General features: G+C 36.2%; 1 protein-coding gene across 9 annotated transcripts in view; it reads left to right on the forward strand.

Moving 5' to 3' along the window:
- The window catches only part of LOC122572555 (putative phosphatidate phosphatase), a 58,324-nt gene that overhangs the window by 26,903 nt on the left and 11,076 nt on the right, over positions 1 to 20,345 (forward strand). For 3 of the 9 annotated variants that reach the window (XR_006318495.1, XR_006318492.1, XR_006318494.1), the window contains exons 3-7: positions 1,481 to 1,585; positions 2,257 to 2,456; positions 15,547 to 15,604; positions 17,685 to 17,861; positions 18,871 to 19,482. Coding sequence is in view for 3 of the 9 variants with exons in the window: in XM_043737627.1 (XP_043593562.1) it covers positions 1,481 to 1,585; positions 2,257 to 2,456; positions 15,547 to 15,604; positions 17,685 to 17,861; positions 18,871 to 18,966 (636 nt within the window). In the remaining 6 variants the exon portion in view is untranslated. The remainder of the gene's footprint in view (positions 1 to 1,480; positions 1,586 to 2,256; positions 2,457 to 15,546; positions 15,605 to 17,684; positions 17,862 to 18,870; positions 19,483 to 20,345) is intronic. The other 6 variants (XR_006318496.1, XR_006318493.1, XR_006318497.1 and 3 more) reach the window with 2 other exon arrangements.

Here is a 20,345-nt window from a genome sequence, read left to right on the forward strand (position 1 = left end):
TCGTTGATCTTGTGATTTTAATATCGTGTTGCCATTGTACAGAAGAATCTGAATACGACGTTAAGTATAATAGTAAACGTTGAACGCAAATATGTTCTTGCTCGTTTCATAAAATTTCATAAATCTTTGGCAGACTCGTCTTTTTGGGAGATCAAATGACATAAGGTCAGAAAGAAAGAAGAGAATTCTATATGACGTGACTTATCGTCCGTCTTCTTCGCCTGTAGTTTTCCTAACCAGTTCTCTTCTCCTTCTTCTCTCGAAGATTAATCAATAGCAGCGCGAGGGTCCCGAGGGCATAATCTACGATTAAAAACCCGTGGGGAAAAGGCGACGACTTCGAAATTCTTGAGAGCATTTCCAAGCTGGTAATCTCTCCTCCGACTTGCAGCGATCTGTTACGGCCCCAACAAAAAGTGGGTTAACCGGCCAGATTCCAGATAAAGGTCGCCAGGTGATACAAGACCGAATGACGACACGAATGAATGAAATACAACGGCAGGTTCCCTCGTTTTTACCTGTTCCGACGTCCTTTTCTTCTAAGAGCGAGACAGGACAGGGAGAAAAAGGGACTCGGTCGATTTTTCGTATCTTCCAACAATTCATTTATTTATGGCATGGCGAGGTGAACCTTCGTTTCCATGTGGTTGATAGCTAAGATAGACAGGCGTGTTTTATGCTCGTCATTCGGTGAAACGCCAGGTTTCAGAAGCTTTCGCTGATTTTGCGAATCATTCTCTTGCGGTTGAGAGGGAGAGGGAGAGAGAGAGAGAGAGAGAGAAAGCGACTGATTTGTAGTTTAGATGATGCTCGATGGTAATGGAAGGAAGAGATTGTGTAGAATGTTATTGGTATAGATGGGCCAAGTTTCTACAGTGAATCACGTTATAATGATTTAATGAAACGTCTTGTAGCTTGTGTGATTTCTGTTTAACATTTTTTACCATTTATCAATATTTTCGTGGCATGTGATTTGCCGCTTCGAGGTTTTATTATATTTGGAAATATTACGCGTTCTCAGAGCAAAAGTATCGTTTAGTTTTTTTTATTTTATTTGCGTTTTGAATTTAGTCGATGAATGTTTGAACCTACTTGCGAGGTTCTTGTTCGTGAAGACGAAGCAAAATCGAAGTGAACTTGGTTGGATAGTAAATTTAATTTTTTACCACTGACAATCTCCTATTGGTACGGTGAATATTTTAAAGCAGCGGGATATTTTCCTTTCATTTATGACCATAAAATATCTTGCCACAGTTTGACCGGAAGAAACTGAAATACCTTGTACAAATGACCATCGTGATTTCTAATCTATATCTCCCATTTAAAACTTCGTATCGTCGTAGATATCGTGAAAGTATGTACCAACGCAGATTATACGAGACATACGTAGTAAACGTGTCAAAGAAAAGAAAAAATGTGTCTTGGTCATCATTTAACCATAAAGTGTGATATTTTGTCATGGAGAAAAATTTTGTTGCAGATGATAATCGGAGAGTATCTCTACGCGAGGCATTGTGACGCAGATTCGACGAAGATATTATTTGGCTACAACATACCACCATGGTTATGGGGTGCATATGAAAAGGTACACCTCTCGAGATATTTTTCTATTATCATATAAAGTGTATCAACTCTTTTTTCTTCCATAGATATTCAAACTATGAAATAGAAATGAAATAGAAAACAGATAGAATCCTAAGATCACATCGTGGAACCAAGGAAAGCTCGTGACCATCTTAAGAAGAACCTTTCTTCCCACGCTTTTAACACCTTTCTTTCCCTTGTATACCTTCGTGAGAACAGTCCTGAAACTTTTCTGTCAATATTTGGAAGATTCTTTGTTATTTGTTGCAAATATATTAGAAAGAAGGAAATCTACAAACGCAAACAGTCCTATTTTAAAGATCGAACTTATACAATAAAGTGTTTATTCAGATGTCTTTGAAATTCCAAAATTTAAATATAACAATAACTAGCAGATTCGTATATTAGAAAGATGGAAACGAATTGTATTCCTGTGATACAAATTTCAAAGAATACTCGAATGTCTCAATTGACTTCAACGTTATTAAAAATTAAAATGTATTTGTTTCATAGTAGAGAATTCTTCCTTAGTTTCTTCACGCGTGCTATCTGTAAATAAAAATCTTCTTAACATTGTTTATAATCATATTATTCTAATTCACAATTCTTATAATTTTGTACAATTCTCATAATTCGTACTAGATGCTCACAGTAATATTTCTGATATTTCAGATTGGCATATTCGGTTTTGGAGCAGCAACAACTGTTTTAATCACCGACATCGCCAAATACACGATCGGCCGACTGAGACCCCATTTCATGACTCTTTGTGTGCCTAGCATTAATTGTAGCCTGCCTGAAAATCAGCACAGGTATATCGAGAACTACGTCTGCACCGAAAACATCTCGACCAGGCTTCTAAAGGAGATCAGGTAAGTACTTCTCTCTTTACGCGAGAAATCCAGCGACCCTTTTATTCGACAGTGCGGAAACTACCATTTAAAGCCACCGATAAACTTCGTGTAATACTCGTTCGACTTCAATCAGACAAGTTAATTAGCTTGCTCGAGTACGAGTAATCTTAATGAAATTCAAATGACATTCAGAAAAGTCTGCGTCGTTTGAATTTTCTTTTTCTTCGATTAGATTTTATTTCAATTCAATTAGATACTATTTTAATCTCATTCGAATTCAATTAGATCTCCGATCCAAATTGATCTCTGAATTTTTCTTTGAATTTTGCAATGAAAAGAACAACCTGAGATTAGAGGATGAAAAATAAATGAAAAATAACTTTTGAAATAATTAAACAGCACCGGTAGATTATATTGATCTGACGTATGATCGTTAACTTATCAAATGTTATTTTTTTTAACTTAATAATATTCTACGAAAGCAATAATAATATTAATAATAAAATCATTAAAGTCTCTTGATCTATAATTTTATAAAAAAAGTCCTGTAAGAAGAAAAAGAAACAAATAAGTATGCACTCCGATACTCTTGAATGATGGTGTATGTCGCAATGCGTTTACCTTTCTCGTTAAATTGCTGTATAATGACCGTCATTATGTACGACCATGCCCCACCTTTCTGGTAATTTATCAATTTCTCTTCCATAAAAATCTTTCACTTCTTCACTGAAACATCTCTTCAGTTGCGCTCTTTACCGTACTTTGCTTTTATTTTTCAAACGTGATTTACTTACACGGATCAGACAATAAATATTGCTTCGTCTGGAAAATTCATAACGTCTTTGACAGTCGATATATCCTCTTTTCTATTTGCTAACATTGACGGACGACTGTTAATTATGACGATGAATATTGGACGTTGAAAAGGACGAAAGAAAAGAATCGAAGAAAAATCTCTAGCTGGAAGATACGAAAAGAAATTTCTTTCGTCATTTCAATTTATCAAAGTAATTGTATTTATTGAAATACAAAATATAAAACTATATATAATAGCGCAATTTAGCCTTAAAGAATCGATTTGCGATTTTCCGTCGATCGAGTTCACGTTCAAAAGTGTGAATTCATTAAGCACCATACACTCGAGAATTATTCACCGATCTCCCGCTGAGACTTTGTACATTTAACTGAATTCAAGTAGCGCAAATTTAAGCCTGATCATTGAACGTACCATGGTAGTGCCGTCAGTACGAAAATATGTAGCGCTTGTTATAGGAATTAACTAAATACGTCACGATTAAGGAATTTGATGTCTGTTGTGCAAGGATAATTTTCAGAAGTGAAATATCAGCTGAAACTAACGATTGCTATCGTTCGAGGAAACGGGAACTACTAGCTGCTATTACTCGCAAATTATATACGATCGAGAAATTCAGATAAATTGGTAGCGAAGTTTCATCGTTTCAAAAGGTTCAACCAAGACAGCGAATGATATTTCATATATCTACTGTATATGATAATAATCTAACAAATAAATTCCATTGTTCCGAGAGAATTTCAGTAAAATTAGAGATCGCAATTTTAGTCTCTTTGCATACAAAATGGATGTAATACAATTCAGATGATAATAATCTAATAATTAAATTCCATCGTGTCGAAAGAATTTTAATAAAATCAGAACGTGTAACTTTAATCTCTTCGCATGCAAAGTGGACGTAATTAAATCTAGATAGCAAGCTTTAATCCACTAAATCCTAAATTACACTACGTTATAGGCGAAGCTCGATAAAAACCATGCAAGTACGAAGTCTCGAATTTACATGGTGCGTGTTACGCGGCTATATGCTGGAATCATCGGTACGTTTAATTCGCGATTGAACATCTTGAATTGAGAATCTTCAGGGCAATACCCTTTTGGTATCTGAGATCGCAAAACATCGAATCGCGTGACGGTAACAATTGCGGGCGCAGTTGCGGAACAGCCTACGTAGAATTAAAGTTGATGGAAAGGAACGATCGCTTTCATTATTTTTTACACACTTAATGACCATGGAATGTATACGAAGAAACGAGAACCGACCAGTCAGAGTCGACCTCCTTTTTTCTTTTTTTAGTTATCGCGTTTTCACTTCGCTTCGAGGATAATTTCAGAAGGTGATACTTTATATTGAAATTATCCATGTAAATTTATCGATGCAAAATATTCCATCAGCAACGATCCTGATCTAATAAACATATCGATCGTACCGATCTTTAGGATCAACTCGACAACTTAATTTTTAGTTTTCATTTTGAATATTTGTCCCAAGGCTTTCGTTCGTATTTTTTGCCAAATTTTCTTTCGATATTTCGCCACGATCTCTCCTCGAATTGTATCAATTTCTGCCTAGTTTACGATCAAAGCTTATCGTTCGCGTATTATTTTATTCTCAGGCCTGCAATTTATATTATTCCTTCTATCAGCTTGATAATATTCCTCGCCTTGCTTCGGATCATTTTCCACTCAATAACACCAAGAAAAATAGAATCTGAGAGGAAACTTACCTCATCTACCACGTTCTACAAATGTTTCATAGATTCTTCCGTGTTATGTACATTCTGCGCATTCTTAAACCTTTAAATTCCCCATAAACGAGAGGTACGGTTATTCTAATATGTACTTCTGAACTAGGCTGTGGACTTCTCTAGGAGATTCATGGGGAAGCTGCGAAACAGAACGCATAATACGAAAACATGTAAAATACCGAAAGAATGGTACTCTTTCAGACATGTAACAACTAAAACAATTTTCCATCTTTATATCGATATAAAAATATGAATTTGCATAAATATCTTACTCTGCAATTTTTCTATTTATAGAGCTATGAATTCCCATAAATAGTCTACTTCCTACCCATAACCGTGTGCACCTCATTTCGTCGAGGTCTGGTTGCGATTCGTTGGATCGCAAAGTCGTTGCCTGTGCTATTTGCTCTTCTCTTTGCTGGCTCGTTGCTTCGATAATCACTTTGATCCCTGGCCAGAACGTATTCGATCGGCTAGACATTATTATTTGCCTGTGCGTGCCTGTCTGTGAGTTTGTATGCGCGTATGGTTCAATCGCAACGGAATTTCGTCGGGCTTTTTGCCGGAGCCAGTGGCTCGAAGGCCGGTTTCAACGGATACGAGCAAAAAGGACCACTCTGGTGGCGGCAAATGACAATGAGCAGGGGCCTTGTACCCGCTGGCGATTCGCATGCACGGGATTCGATCCGAATCATAACCCACCGGGCCCTATTCGACCCGCAACGGAAACACTGTTACACGCGACAATTACCCTGAACGCACCTTAGTCATTGTCACGTTGACAACAATGCTACATTTCCCATTAAGCGTTTTTATTCGTATTTTTCACCCCCTGACTCTGTATCCATTGTTAGGTCGACGATTTCTTTCCAAAGATTTATTTCAGTCCAGTAACTTTCAACCTTTTCCTTTCTATAGATCCGCCAAAGTTTGATTACATCGTTCCTTGAGTAATGTCGTATTTGCTAGGTGTACAAGTGAATAATTTCTCAGTGAAGCTCAAAGTTTGTAAAAAAAAAAAAATAAAAGAGGAAAGAAGATATAGCGACAATTTTTTATTTTGAGCTTTAGAGAAATCCGAACAAATTGCAAGGTACGTATTATAGTTCCTAATTTATATATGCAAGCGGTGCTCCAGCCAAATGTTTAAAACTTTTTACGGTAAAAGTGAAGATTAAACGGAATGTTATGAAAAAAGAGGAATTCGCTTGGAGGTAAGAAGTTTCGTGATAAACGAATATCTGAACAAATTATTCCAGGGTTTCATACATCTAGGATTTTTTGAAAAAGTTTAAAGAAATTTGACAATTCTGAGGAAAGTACAATTATTCTGAGACCTAAGTTTTAGGACCTAAAGATTTTTGGGTAGATTATTTATTCATGGGATTATCAACGTTATCTTGAGAAATAAAATTAATAATGATTTATATTATTATTATTATTTATTTTAGTCCGTGCCTTTCGGCTTTGGACGAACTTTCGAATTACATTTCTTACATTTATTGTATTGCACTCCTTAGCATATCCTTATCTCTAGTCGCTAAACTAATGACTACAAACTATTGCAACTTATGACTACACATTATTGTCCTTTGGTCGTTTGCCTCCTTGCTGTGCTACCTTCTTGTCCTTCCTCCCCGTCTTGTATTGCCCTTGCCCTTCTCTTCTCTATTATTGTTTTTAATTCTGTTAGTCCTTCTCCATTCTCATTCAGTGTTTTTTCCATGTCTTTTGGTCCTCCCGTTATTTCACATTCTTCTATTACATGTCCCAGGTCCTCTTCTTCCCTTCCGCATAATCTGCACCTTTTTTCTCCCTCCTCTTTCCAGTGTTCCTTCGCTTTGGTCTCGTTTCCATAATAATAATTTATAAAGATCAATCGAAAAATTGCAAACAATAATTTGTTACAATTGCAAAGAAGCTACAAGATATATAAAACGAATAGAAATAAAATATATAAACAAATTCACCTACCAAAAGACGTTGAATAGCGTGCTCACTTTACCTTCGAAATTTCAAAATTGAAATTCCGAATTGAATTCAACGAAGTAAACAATGTTTGGGCGGTGAAAGCCTGACAGGTGTGGGAATCACAAAGTCCAACACCTTCGTTTCGGAGAAATTAAACAATGGAAATTTCACCTGCTACTCAGCGACCCATATCGCTGGCTTATCGCTAAGGTTAAAGTATTCGTCGTTGCTTTCTATAGCTTTAAGCCATCTTTCAGGCAAGTGACGGATTTCACCGTGAAAAGATGCTATGTCTTTGGACAAGATCCGATCGTCGAGTGATTTTTGTATCTATAATTGAAGAGATGTATCTGATAAGGCGTGTTGCATCGATCGGAAAGCGTAATGTCTAGTGAATAAACTAGCTGCTGCAAGACGTCTCAAACGAGACTCCTCGTGATGTCTTCCGCCGTAGAATCAGTGTGTGGTCTAGCGTTGTCACGTAGCAATTCCACAGTACGTTCTCCTTTGTCAGTGCCCTGCCTATTGCAAGCAAAAGCTAAAAAGCACAACATTTTACCGTGATGGAACTTGTTATTTGCCTGATAGATGACTTCATAGATGTTTATAGAATCAACGATAGATACTTGAAACGCTTTTAAATAATAACTTGTACTGAAAAATTATTCATTATTCGCTTGTACACTTAATATACGTACATATGCAATTTTTTGTGTATTATTTATGTAATTTATTCGCGTAACTGTAAAGGTAAAAATCTTTGCATGGTATTCATTAGTATATTATCTAAAATGTCATCATACTATTTTTATTTTATTATTTAAATATATATATAATATATAGTGTAGTAAATCATATTTCAATAACATATTGTACGTTGTATTCTAGAACTAGAACTATCCGTCGTTTCTGTATTAACACTAGAACTACCGATAGTTCACACGAAGCTATTTCTACCACAACCAGTCAATATTTTTATATTTATTGATTTATTAATTTCTTACGGAAGGAATTCCATGTTATGCATATGTTATACATTTTTAGTATTATTAACGATGAGCCCTAAAATGATCCCTAAACGAGGGTCGACACATTTATAAAATTGTAGAACCGATCGATAGCGATCGATCCGCAATTTTCCTGATAACTGATATCGTCATATCGAATGATACGCAGTACAAACTGTAAAAACGTGTTGTACGAAACGAAAAAACTGGTTAATTGAGGTTCGATGAACAGATTGCAGCACCCTTTTACACTTCGACAAGTACCAGTCATTTTCACTGGTATCGGTATAAGTAGCCTTGATACAAAATTATTTTCAGTTTGAATACATAAAAAAGAAAATAAAATTCATCATATTATTCTTTTGCAGAAAAAATCATCGCAGAAAAAAGATGTAACACGAAGTAGGAATTTTAAAAATAAAATTGTAAAACCAGTCAATTTGACTGGCATGGTAATTCCAGTGTTAATAGTATTTGTAATTCTTCCTATCGTTAACTGTGAATTTCAGCTACTGACATTTGATTCCATCTTCGAACAATACTCTCCTTATTTCCATTTTCTCGTAATTTATCAATACATTTTGGCACGGATGGCATACGTTTCTTCGTATGAAGTAACACGAATTGCACGAATTGTAGTTGGCAATAGTTGTATGTAAGTTCTTTTTAGCGCAATAATCTATGCATTTAGGTCGTTGAATCAAAGCGAACGTATTTCTAATTCACATACGGTTCTGTAGCGATGAAAGGGCTAAAGCTAGTAGTAGTCCCTGACGCAAACGTAGTCTTTTGCCACGAGTATTATAACTGATTGACATTGACGTCTTTTGCTAGGCTGTAATTGATCGTGGTACTACCGTCTTCACATATAGACAAGCGCATGCATATTAATTGCACGAGTCAACGTTGTTTGCATGCGAATTGTGTTATTAACGAAAGAATTAATAAAAATTCAACGTGTCCAGATAATAAAGCGTTTTGATGTTTCCTTACGTTCCGAGAAATATTTTGCAATTTATTACACAAACGACATATCCAATTTTTCTTCCAAGTGTTTTTTTTTTTTTTTTTGTAATTTCAAGCGGGAAGTCGCATCATAAATAATGAAATATTTTCTAGGTAACGTTCCTCCTGTAATATTTTTTGTTATTTTCATATTAAATAAATCCTCGTTTCGTAGCGTTTTGTTGTATTTAGAGAAACTAAAAAATTCAAAGACTCGACTATTCAGAAATTCGAAAAGCCAAATATCCAAAAATTGCGTAAGAAATAATCGCGTTCAAGCTAAAGCTTTAAATTATTCTTTTATAATTGTAAAAATGTGTATGCTGTAAAAATTGTTTTACAATTTTAAAATATCTCTAATGTACGCGATTCAAATCTAATTGGTCAATGTTCAATCCTACACACTTTTTGAGATGCTTACGCCCATCGCTACTTCTATTACACTTCAACGACCCGTAGGTCCAAAACAGCCAATATTAATTGACAATTCTTCTTCTGTTCTTTCGCTGTAGGTCTAAAATCGATTCTGCCGAAATCGTTCCATTTGTCAAAACACGTCCAGCTTTTAACAAGAGTGATTTATCTCCGGTTAGGCGGAGGTCGCTATACAGTCGACGTACTCTATAATTTTGGCGTATAATTCTTCGATTGTATAAGCTTGTAGGTAGCGTATAATTTTCTGGAAGCGTGTAATTCTTTGCTTGCCGATTTAAAGAATAGGAAGGGAGTATGCGCTCAGCTGGAAGCTTCCGGTTTTCAACGTGTAATTATGGGTCCCCTTTCCGAATATCGCTTTTCGGTATATTTCATCGTTATTTAATTTATTAGAATAATTGAATAAAATGACGCCTTGTTTCTGACTATGATTGTTATATTATATCGTAGACTGTCAGAATTGGACAATAAAAAACGCTTTTGCTCTTATCGAGTATTTTAATAAAAATAATTCGAATGATATTGACATTGAATTCACAATTTACATTCGAATGATTTGGTATTGTAATCCTTTTTAACACGTTGACTGCCGTGGGGGTCACCGGTGACCGGCACCACGAAAAATGCTCCAATCATGATTTTATAACTCATTTTATTTGCTGCAAATAATACTTCAACGTAATATGCATCGCATAATGAAAAGTTCACGTCGGCGCCTTGGGCAAACCATGGAAAATTCGTCTGGCACATCACGCGTTAATGAAACGGAAAAATGAAAAGAATTTTAATTGTGTTTCATTGTATTCGAATAAATTGTTTGACAGGGAAGAAATAACTTAGCGCAAGAATTCTCTCTAATCGAATAACTCATTCGATGTTAATTATAAGATGATCATTCTTGCAATAATTTTCAAGGAAAAGTGGAAAAATAAATATTGCGACTTATAACGCAAGAGACAGTTGTGATTAGTTTGAGCTTTTGATAAAGCTTTCGCATTTATGCATTTATTACGCTTGGACAAGGTGTTCCGCTTTAATGTTCTTAATAAACATTTGAATCACGCATTTCACCACTTTCTTTCTTTTTCTTTTGAATATTTAACAGGATTTAATAAATTGTATCAGGCCTGCAGTTATAATTACAAACTTTTATAACGCCTCGCAGCTCCATAAAAAGCCAAGGTGGCATGAATATTAATATCATGATCTGTTTATGTTCCTGGAATTAAACCGGACACATAAAACAGGATAATGACACGTAATTTTCATTAGCATTTTTACCGGAACTGGCAGTATTTTTAACGCATTCACAAATAACGCGCAACGTTATACGATTATGCGTGAAAGTTGATACATAACCACTTTATACAATAATTTGTCATATATAATTATGCGTGAAATTCGATGCATAATATCAAAATGTCAATGATAAGTATACAGCATAAACATATATATATATATATATACATATACATATACATACATACATACATGTCCAAGCGTACAGGCATGTCCATACTATAGAATTATAGAGACCGTAACAGAGAATAAATATCGTTTTTCCCATTAAACCTTAACGTGCAAATAAATTAAGCGAGGAGGTTTATTAATTTATTATCAGCTTATCAATATTTATTAATATTTTTATTCGATACGAGCGATATTTAATCAATACGATATCGCAATTAGAGATATCCCATCGTCACGAATCCAGTATATTACAGTTATACTCAGTATAACGACATGATTCGCAATAATTAGAGTGAACTACGCGGTCTTCGATATAAAACGGTGATTATCGACACGTTAGAAAAACTAAATGACGGAGATAATAGAGGCTGAATAGCGTAATTTCCGGTTCCGGGTAACCCCGTTCGACCAAAAAGGATCGAACTGCAAGGCGTAACTAAACGAACCAACCAACGGAGGAGGAGATTATTCCAGAGGCCCATTATGAAGCCCACAATCAGAAATTATACTCTCTTCCTCCTTTCTTCTTTCATGTTCTTGTACCTCGAGGAAATTGTAGGAGCTCGTTATCGCGCGCACAGGAGAAAGAACGGACCTTTCTTTACCGGTAGCCAGCCGCTTTGCTATACACTTTCGTTCAAAAGTTAGGCATCAAGTAGCTCAAAAATAAGGACTCGTATAACGTAACCTTGGCAGCGAGTATTTTCTCTAGTACTCGAGAAAAATTATTTTTTTATCAATTATTAAATTTATTTTATAAACTAAAATTATTCGACAGTTACATTGCATTACAGCGCCTCCTTTCGTAAATTACGTGGTTTTTCCTAAAATCTAAATTTCGCTCCGCGCACAACGAGCCACGAAATATACAATTTTAAACAATGATATTACAACAAACAATGATACCTTCGATTGTTCAATAATGGAAACGTGTATTTTTTGGATAGTTTTGTACAGAATGTCCCAATTTTTTCCGATCAAACGTTGTCGCTATATTCCACAGGACAAGATAAGACGACGAGTCAAGATACAAAATGTATAAATAAATGTCATTGGTAGCATTGTTAAGGAGTTATAATAAAAAAAAAAAAAAAATAGAAAGGAAAAGCGGTATACGAAATGAGCGGTAACGAACGTGCTACGGTACACGATAAGAATAGATCAGGCGTATTTACATACAGTAGTAGTCACGAAGCATTATGTGCAATACTTCTATAGATCCAGCTACAACTCCATTTCAAAATGATTACCATTCCTGTCAATACAAGAGTGACAGCGGCAAAAGATTGAATTTGTTATTCTTTGCAGTTCTCGTTTATTGCGTTGAAGTCGAAGTCGTACAAGTATTATGATACCTTGAGATTATTACAATATGTAAATGTTCCTGATCTATTCATACTTTGTACCGCGGCAATGCACGTTCGGTATCGCTCATTTCGTATGTCGTCTTTTTTTCTTTTTTTTTTTTTACTGCAACTCTTTAACAACATTTTCAATGACATATATTTATATGGCATTTTTTCCTTATCTTGACCTATAAAATATGCTGACAACGAAAGAACTGGGACACAAAGAGCAACGCACATAAAGAAGACAATGGATTAAAAAACGGAATTTGCTCGAGAATAAATCATTGTTTGCGCTGATCATTTATTTAATCAATAACTTTTTGGTCTACTGTAGTCAATCAACAATCTTCTAGTCAAAGTCGAATTACAAAATATTTCTTTATCTTATAAACGTAAAAGGAATAATGTTCGCCGTTAGGATTATCAATCCGGTAATATTTTTACTGATAATTATTTGTGACAATTTTTGTGGCAACGATTTTTTGGTGGATCGAAACCAACGAGGTAGTTGCGACCTCGAAACAGGTGATCCCTAACTTTTGACCGACAGTGTAGACGCACCGAAGTGTATCACGGTTCATCCGCCCTTTGCGTGTGCTGGGACAGTTTTATGTATAGAAAGATTTGAGGAATCGACGATAAAAGGCTGACAGAGAATTCATTCATACGTCCCACCCTCCGGCTCGTTCAACCAAAGGGGACCAGCGTTTCCTCATCTTCCGGACTATAGTATTTCTACCACGCTTAGCCTCGTGCTCATCGTGCCTTCTGCGAATTGCCTTAATTCGGTGTCGGTTAGGATACCAGTTTTTTTAGAAACCATTATGTTATTGCGTTTGAAACTGTCTCGTTTGTTAGCGTCGAATATGTTTGGAAGATAGCGGGCTTTGTTGAGTTTCCTGCCAGTGCCTTAAATATCAAGGTTATTTAACAGCTTCTTAGTACTTTTGACACCCGGTAGTATTACGTTTTATCGTGTTTATTTTTGTATATTCATATCTATATCGTATATTTAGTTTGTTCTTCTTTTTCGCGTGTTTTATTCCGCGCATTTTATTTCTCAACCGATACTGTTGGTTCGCAGGTGATTGAAATTGTTTGGCTTAGATTCGGATCAGATTGTATAATCTCAATTTGTATTCTGTGCTTTACTGCAGCAGAGATCAACGGTAGAGAAGTAAAGATAAAAGTTTCTTTTATAAACAGATCTTACATTCTGATGACAAATTGACGGAAAGCTTTCGATTTTATCCGCAACAGTCGACATCCAGAGGAACACGCGTCGTTGTCTGACTATAAATGTCTATTCTACTTAAAATTCTTCTTCCAGTTTAGAAGCTATTACGTGTAACGCTAAGTCTTCGCTCTATTTACATGATTATTCAAAATACACAGTATTAAAAGGCATTACATTTTATATACCGCGTGACCAGCAGAATAAAGCGATAAAATGCTCACTGCGGATAGCTCCCTGATCTCTTCTCCTCTTTATCTTTTAGAAATCTGAAGTGGCTAATAAATCCTGCAATTATCAGCAGATAAATTAGTTTCCACAACAGATACACGTCTTAATCGAAGAATAAAAAAAAGAGAACGGGGGAAAGCAGTTTCCCCGAATAATTACTTATTCAAACAATCAACCGGAACGAAAGAGCCCACGAGCACGCATTAAAAGGGACTAAAAAGTTGAGCTTGGCAAATATTGCCGTGGCGCCGAGGGAGAAAAGAGAAAATAAAGGAGAGAAAGATAAATAGAGGGAAAGGGTAGATAATGTCCGATTAAAGGTGCAGTTTTTTGATGGCCAATTACTCTTACAGATAGAAGCCTGAGTTCGCTCAGCCCCTGCCTTCTTTCTCTTCCTCTTTTATCCTCCCTTTCTCTTCCTCTTTTATCCTGCTGTTCGTCTCGGTACTCCCATCGGAACATCTTCCGCCGAATCTTTACGATCCACGCTTCGGGGTACGCGTTGCTCGATTGTAATCGCCACGGAACACGCCCTGGAATTAATCCTGATAAAATTAATAGGGTCCTATTACCAAACGCGTGTACTGCCTGGAACAGCAGGCTCTTCTTCTGCTTTTGTTGTACATATGTCGCTGTATTATATTTATAAAATTGATGTATTATATTATAAGCATAATAGCTGGCTTGTAACCTCTTTTGGATTCAATTGCCATCACTTAAGGTTCCGTGAACTTCTCCATCCTTTCTTTGTACAAACTTGGCTGGTTGAACGTATCGGAGTATTACAACACGTTCTGTAAGTGGCAATAGTGTGTAGGCTAAGTTGCAATAAATCGTAGACATAAGTGTAAATAGATTATAAGCATTAGTGTTAGATTAGAGATAAGAAGGCGATTAGTGCAATAAAGAGCTGTAAAGAAAGCTGAAAGTTCGTCCAAAGCCGAGAGGCACGGAACTAAATAAAATAAATAATACAACACGTTCTGCAAGTAATTGCGATAACATAGACCGCGAATTTTTATGCATTTGTGCGAAATTTAAAAGTACAAGAGCGCGCACAATGCGTATAACAGTAGCTGTTATGATACTTGGACGATGAAACGAAACTCTATTTACGTTCCATTTCTTTAATTGTAAAAAGGAATTTTAATTCTCCTGAGTATCCCTACGCCCCAATGATAAATTTGGTAATTAAATAATAAATGGGTCTCATTAGCAAATGAATGCACTGGCTTGGTTAGACTCTTTTTGTGTTTTCATTATTTTAGCTATCGATATATCGTATTTATAAAATTGGCGTATTACATTATGACCAATAACGCGATCTTTGTTAGACTAAATTGACGTCATACAAACTTCCGCGAACTTTTCAATCTTTTCTTCATTTCTATCGTATTAGGCATTTTTATTATATATTCCCAGAATTGATGTATTATATTATAATCAACAACGTGCTTTCTGTTAAGGATCGATTATTAAAAATACAAACTTTTCGATTCTTTCTTGTCTTTTAATTAATTGGTTAAACATATTAAAATTACCTCGCGAGTACACCGCTGATGTTTATGCAATTTTTATGGGAATTTTTCAATGTACAGAAATGCGTGGAATGTACGTAATGTACGAAAGTCTGTGCATAAATATGCGGAGCACAGTAAATTCATAGAAATATGTGTTTATAAAAATATAAAGCTGCAGGAACATCCGCGATCTATTTATGAGTAAGACAGTTTTTCGATAAGAAAATTTGTCTGTAGCTTTTCTGCGAACAAAGAAAAATTTTGATAGGAACAACGTATGAAATTTATTTGACACGGTATAATTTATAACGTTGATCGTTTCAGATTATCCTTTCCCTCAGGACACTCGTCATTCTCGGCCTACACGATGATCTACCTCGCGGTAAGTTCCTCCTTTTCGTTCGTCTTTTCTTCGAATTTATGATTATGTACGATCGCCTGATTCCGTTATCGATTCATTTTTTATTTCTTCTTATAATTACGTGTACTCATTAGATATGTAAATTTTCATAGATCAAAACGTAGAATTATTTTCGTTAAAGGTTATGCGTTTGGAAAAAGAAAATAGTACACGGAGTTTTCTTTTGACCAAAGTTTCGTGTTTTCCTTGCAACGTTGGTTTCACGCAGTGAAAATATCGCTGTGTACATTATCAATCTAAAATATTATTCTTATCTTGTACTATCTGTTCCGTGATCGATATTAATTGTCAATTAAACAAATAGCGGATGAGACTTAATGCTTATCAAACGGACAGGAACATCGATTGAAATTAAAAATCGTATAAACAAATGGAGCAAATAAAATTTACATTCTTTTCAATTACGTTCAGCGTTTACTTTCCAATCTGGTTGCAAGTTATAGATACGATATAAGCTTCTTTTACTTTGTCACGAGCAAAATTATGAAATGCTTGTTTAATGTTTATGTCATTCTCTATATCTGAAGTGAAGAAGAAATAAATGAGTACTCGGAGAAATAAATGAATACCATAACGTAAGTGCGTAAATGAGTACTTTGTTATTTCTTTACACGTGTGTATCATTATGATATGAAGCATTACGTAATGTGCGTAAAAAAGCCACCTTATATAACGTCTTTGTGCATATTTCCCTTTTTAATTTCAACGTCATTGACATACAGAACATTTATCATTATGTTAACGTACTTGTAATTTTTCAATTACTTTTATGAGAATTCAGCCAAATGATTATGTATATCGATGGTCACTTGGTATCGACCATTAATTAACGATAATTCTTTTACGAAGAAGCTGCAATTTACATAATTTAAAGATATAATTGGAAGCTATCGTAATTTTTGTTAAGTAGAATTCTATATATTTTTATCTTTCCGGTGTTCTTACAATTTTTTTACTCGAAAACAATTTATATGATAATAGATCGACTAAAGTTGGAAAAAAATTACGAATACATGAATATAAACGACAAGTGGAAAGCGCACTATCGACAATTATTTCCAGTTCATTCTGTTTCTTTTTCGAGAATAATGACGCTACTGTCACCACTCGTTTCAACTCCTGTCCGTCGTTTATGCAGCATCCAATCGTCTATCTTCTTTACTCTCTTTATTTGCAACGACGAATAATCATACAACGCTGTTTATCCTGAAATATTTCCAACAGACTCTTTCGAGACATTTCTGTCGATGCCACTTTCCAGCTTTTCTCCGCAAGATCAACAATCGAAAATCAACAGTCTCGTGAATTCCATTCACAAATCAACATCGTCCGAACTATCATTTGATCGATGGCACTTCCCAGCTTTTTCCTCTTTTCGCAAGATCAACGATCGAAAATCAACAATCTTGTAAATTCCATCTACAAATCGACATTATTTGAACTATCGTTCACATGTCCTAACATTTGTACATAAATTTACACAATATTCTCTCTTGTCAAGTGCTAAATTCATACTTCCAACAGCCTTTGTAATGTATTTCTCAGATTCAGATTTATAAAAAGTTTACACAAATATCCCGACTACTCGTACCTTCGACTAACGGAAAACCGAACGAAAAAACTAACAGTTTTACCGTGGAATTTCTTGGCACCGAACGCGCGTCACCTCCCGTTAGATATTTTCTCACAACGTCGAAGATCTTTCTCCATTGTAATTTCCTTGGAACCGAAGAGGAAAACCGAGATACGAAAATACGAGACTGACGGTGGAGTTAAATTCGCTGCTGAAAAGATTGACATACGCGTGACACGCGATTGGCTAATTTCACACTTTCGAAAAACCACGTTTCATCATCGCCAACCTACTATGCTTCGCCTTTATCTCGCGGATTGCATCGCACACACCTTTTACTTTCTCTGCTTTTTTACAGTGTTGACAATACCACGTTACGAGGACAAAAAATGTTCCATTTCCATAATAACTCTTTCAATGGTGTGTGCAATTTCTCTATGTTTGTTTTGTTTCTATGGTGTTCTGTAGCTGTACTTACAATTAAGGATGACATGGAAGGGTAGCAAGCTGTTGAAACACTTCCTGCAACTTCTGTGTATACTTATGGCCTGGTTCACGGCATTGTCACGAGTTTCTGATTATAAACATCACTGGAGCGATGTTCTGGCCGGCTCGACCCTTGGTACCATCGTGGCACTAGTCGTGGTGAGTATTATTCTCCTTAACTATCCCATTGTGCGATCATAAATTACACGCGATCGTGAATATGAAATATACGATGTATCGAGTTCGAACTTTTACGACCTCCGTTGGCCGTATTCGCTCGTGGAAACTAATCGGCAATACCGAGACGCTCTGCGTACATACAATGCGACTCTAATTCATCTGCGTTCTATTTATTCGAGGGAAATTTCACTGGGTCAGCCTGTGTACGAAAATCGCAGCAGAGAAACGCGAGTACGTGTTTGTCGATTTTTCTATTTCAACGTCTCTTCGCGATTAAGAGGCAGAGAATTTTAACGCGGCATAGTTGCAAATGAAAAGAACGTTTTACGTTCTAACGTTGTTCGGTCGGTCTTTGAAAAATAGCTGCTAAAGTAAGGAACAGCGAAGTCTCGTGCGATATTTTAACATCTTCCACGTTTTAATATTACGACGAGCAATATTTTGATCGTTTCGAAGAGGATACAGAGATATACGTTTGACAATCCAAAATCAAATAATAGGGACAATTTTGGTAATAGGAGATCGATCAGTATTGAACATCGAGCGTTGAAACTGCTTCCCTATGTAAAACAGAAAATACGATTTATTTCGTTGTATGATATCACGTGTTAGAAAATGAACAAATCGTGGATTATCGTGTTTGCAGCCGTGCGATCTATATACGTGACATATGCGAGTCTCCCAGAAGCGAAATTGATCGACTCCATTTTCTCTCAATTTCCTCGGTTTCACCTGCACGATTAACGTCCAATTCAAAAGCGAAGAGAAAGAAAAAAAAAAAAAGAAAAGAAAGTTGATAGTTGAGCAAGTTCGCAGACAAACTTGAAAAATAGCGTTTGGTAAATTTCAAAGATAAGTGACATCGTCACTTCCTTTTGCTTTTCAATTTACCGAGTTGATCGATAGTGGTCTTCGAACGGCTCGCGTAATTCCCGAACAAATACACGGCTAATAATAATCGGACGATCTTCGAATCATTTTTTTGCAGGCGAACTGCGTGGCGAACCTGTTCAAAGATCGGAGTCATTGCTTGATGGAAGAGAAACGCCGTGCGGCCGATTACGAAACAGGGGGCGGTACACAGGTGAATAATGGCTCTACTAATCGCAACTGTTGACCTAACGAGCTAGCTCTTCGCTTGCTGACCACACCAAGACCGTGACTCGTCTTCTAATTGTCTCTGGGGAGCTAGTCTGGTCTCAGGGAACAAAAGCACATGCTACTGGCCGCCTGAAGTCGAGTTATAGGAAAAACGTACGGTGTCCGAATGTTGGTGTCGCGAATTTTATTGTTCGACAGCGAAACTGCCTTACGCGCTGCTGGGGACCCTTCATCATCCGCCCACATTCTCGGCGATTCTTCTAGACGTAGCCTGTTTCAACATGATCCATCATAATCATCATAATCATCATCGGCTGGTGTTCCATGCTGATCGAATTCCAATTAAAAAGAAAAGAAAAACAAAGAGAAAGGAGCGAAAAGCAGCGATATTTCATGAGATGGAACGGATTATTTGACGTACGAATTTCTCTTTTTCATACGATGCTTCGCGACGAAGCTTCTTTTATCAACGTTCTCTACTTTCCATCGAGCTTCTGTGGTCAGTTTTAATACGAACTCTCATCTTTTATTACATGCCCTAAGTGTCCCTTTAACGATGCAATCGATAAGCAAGCGATTTTACATGGGAGAACAAGTGGAAAGTACAAAGTAACACTTTCTCGCATGATACTTCGTTGCCGCGAAAACGAAATTCGGAGGTTTATCAATTATTAATTAAACGCGTCGAAACTCTATTCTCGTGAAAACGAGGCCGGATCGTAACGATACAACGATCTTCCATCGATCGTTCAGTCGTATTTATCGGTAATTAGCTAAGCTCGCATATCGGCATGTTCTGAAATTCGATTCTATCGAAAACCAAGCACCGTACGAATAAATTTTCTTCTATACTGTCGACTTATTTTTGCCACGTAGAATCATCCCCTTGCCGATTGTATCATGGTTACCGGGACGACCTGCATCTCGTTTCTTTTTTACTTTTTTCTTACTTTTCTCTTTTGGTGGAAGCGAAGAGCGAACTATACATATATTATATGTGTCTTGTCGATGTCCTAGCTTTGTTGAAGGGACGTTCGTGTTATCGATACGTCGTCGTTATCCCTTATTTCGTCCAAATTGTCCGTTCGAGGAAGATCTAGCACAGGTCTGGTTCTTGTTATTTTATGTCTATTTTAGATGCTGATGTTTCTCTTTATTTTTTAGCCGATTTTATCGATGAGTAACCGAATTATTGCTTATACGTATAATTCGTTGTTAGCGCAATGATAGGCAAATATCGTTAATCTCTTATCGATGGTCGCGTTTAATGCGAGAACTTTTGTACAGGCAATGCAACCGTGTTTGTAATTTCAGCGAAGAGGTATTTATTTCTTGTTGAGCGTTATTTATTTATAGACAGGG

The sequence above is a fragment of the Bombus pyrosoma genome, linkage group LG11 (genome assembly GCF_014825855.1).
Source record: "Bombus pyrosoma isolate SC7728 linkage group LG11, ASM1482585v1, whole genome shotgun sequence".
NCBI classification, from domain to species: domain Eukaryota; kingdom Metazoa; phylum Arthropoda; class Insecta; order Hymenoptera; family Apidae; genus Bombus; species Bombus pyrosoma.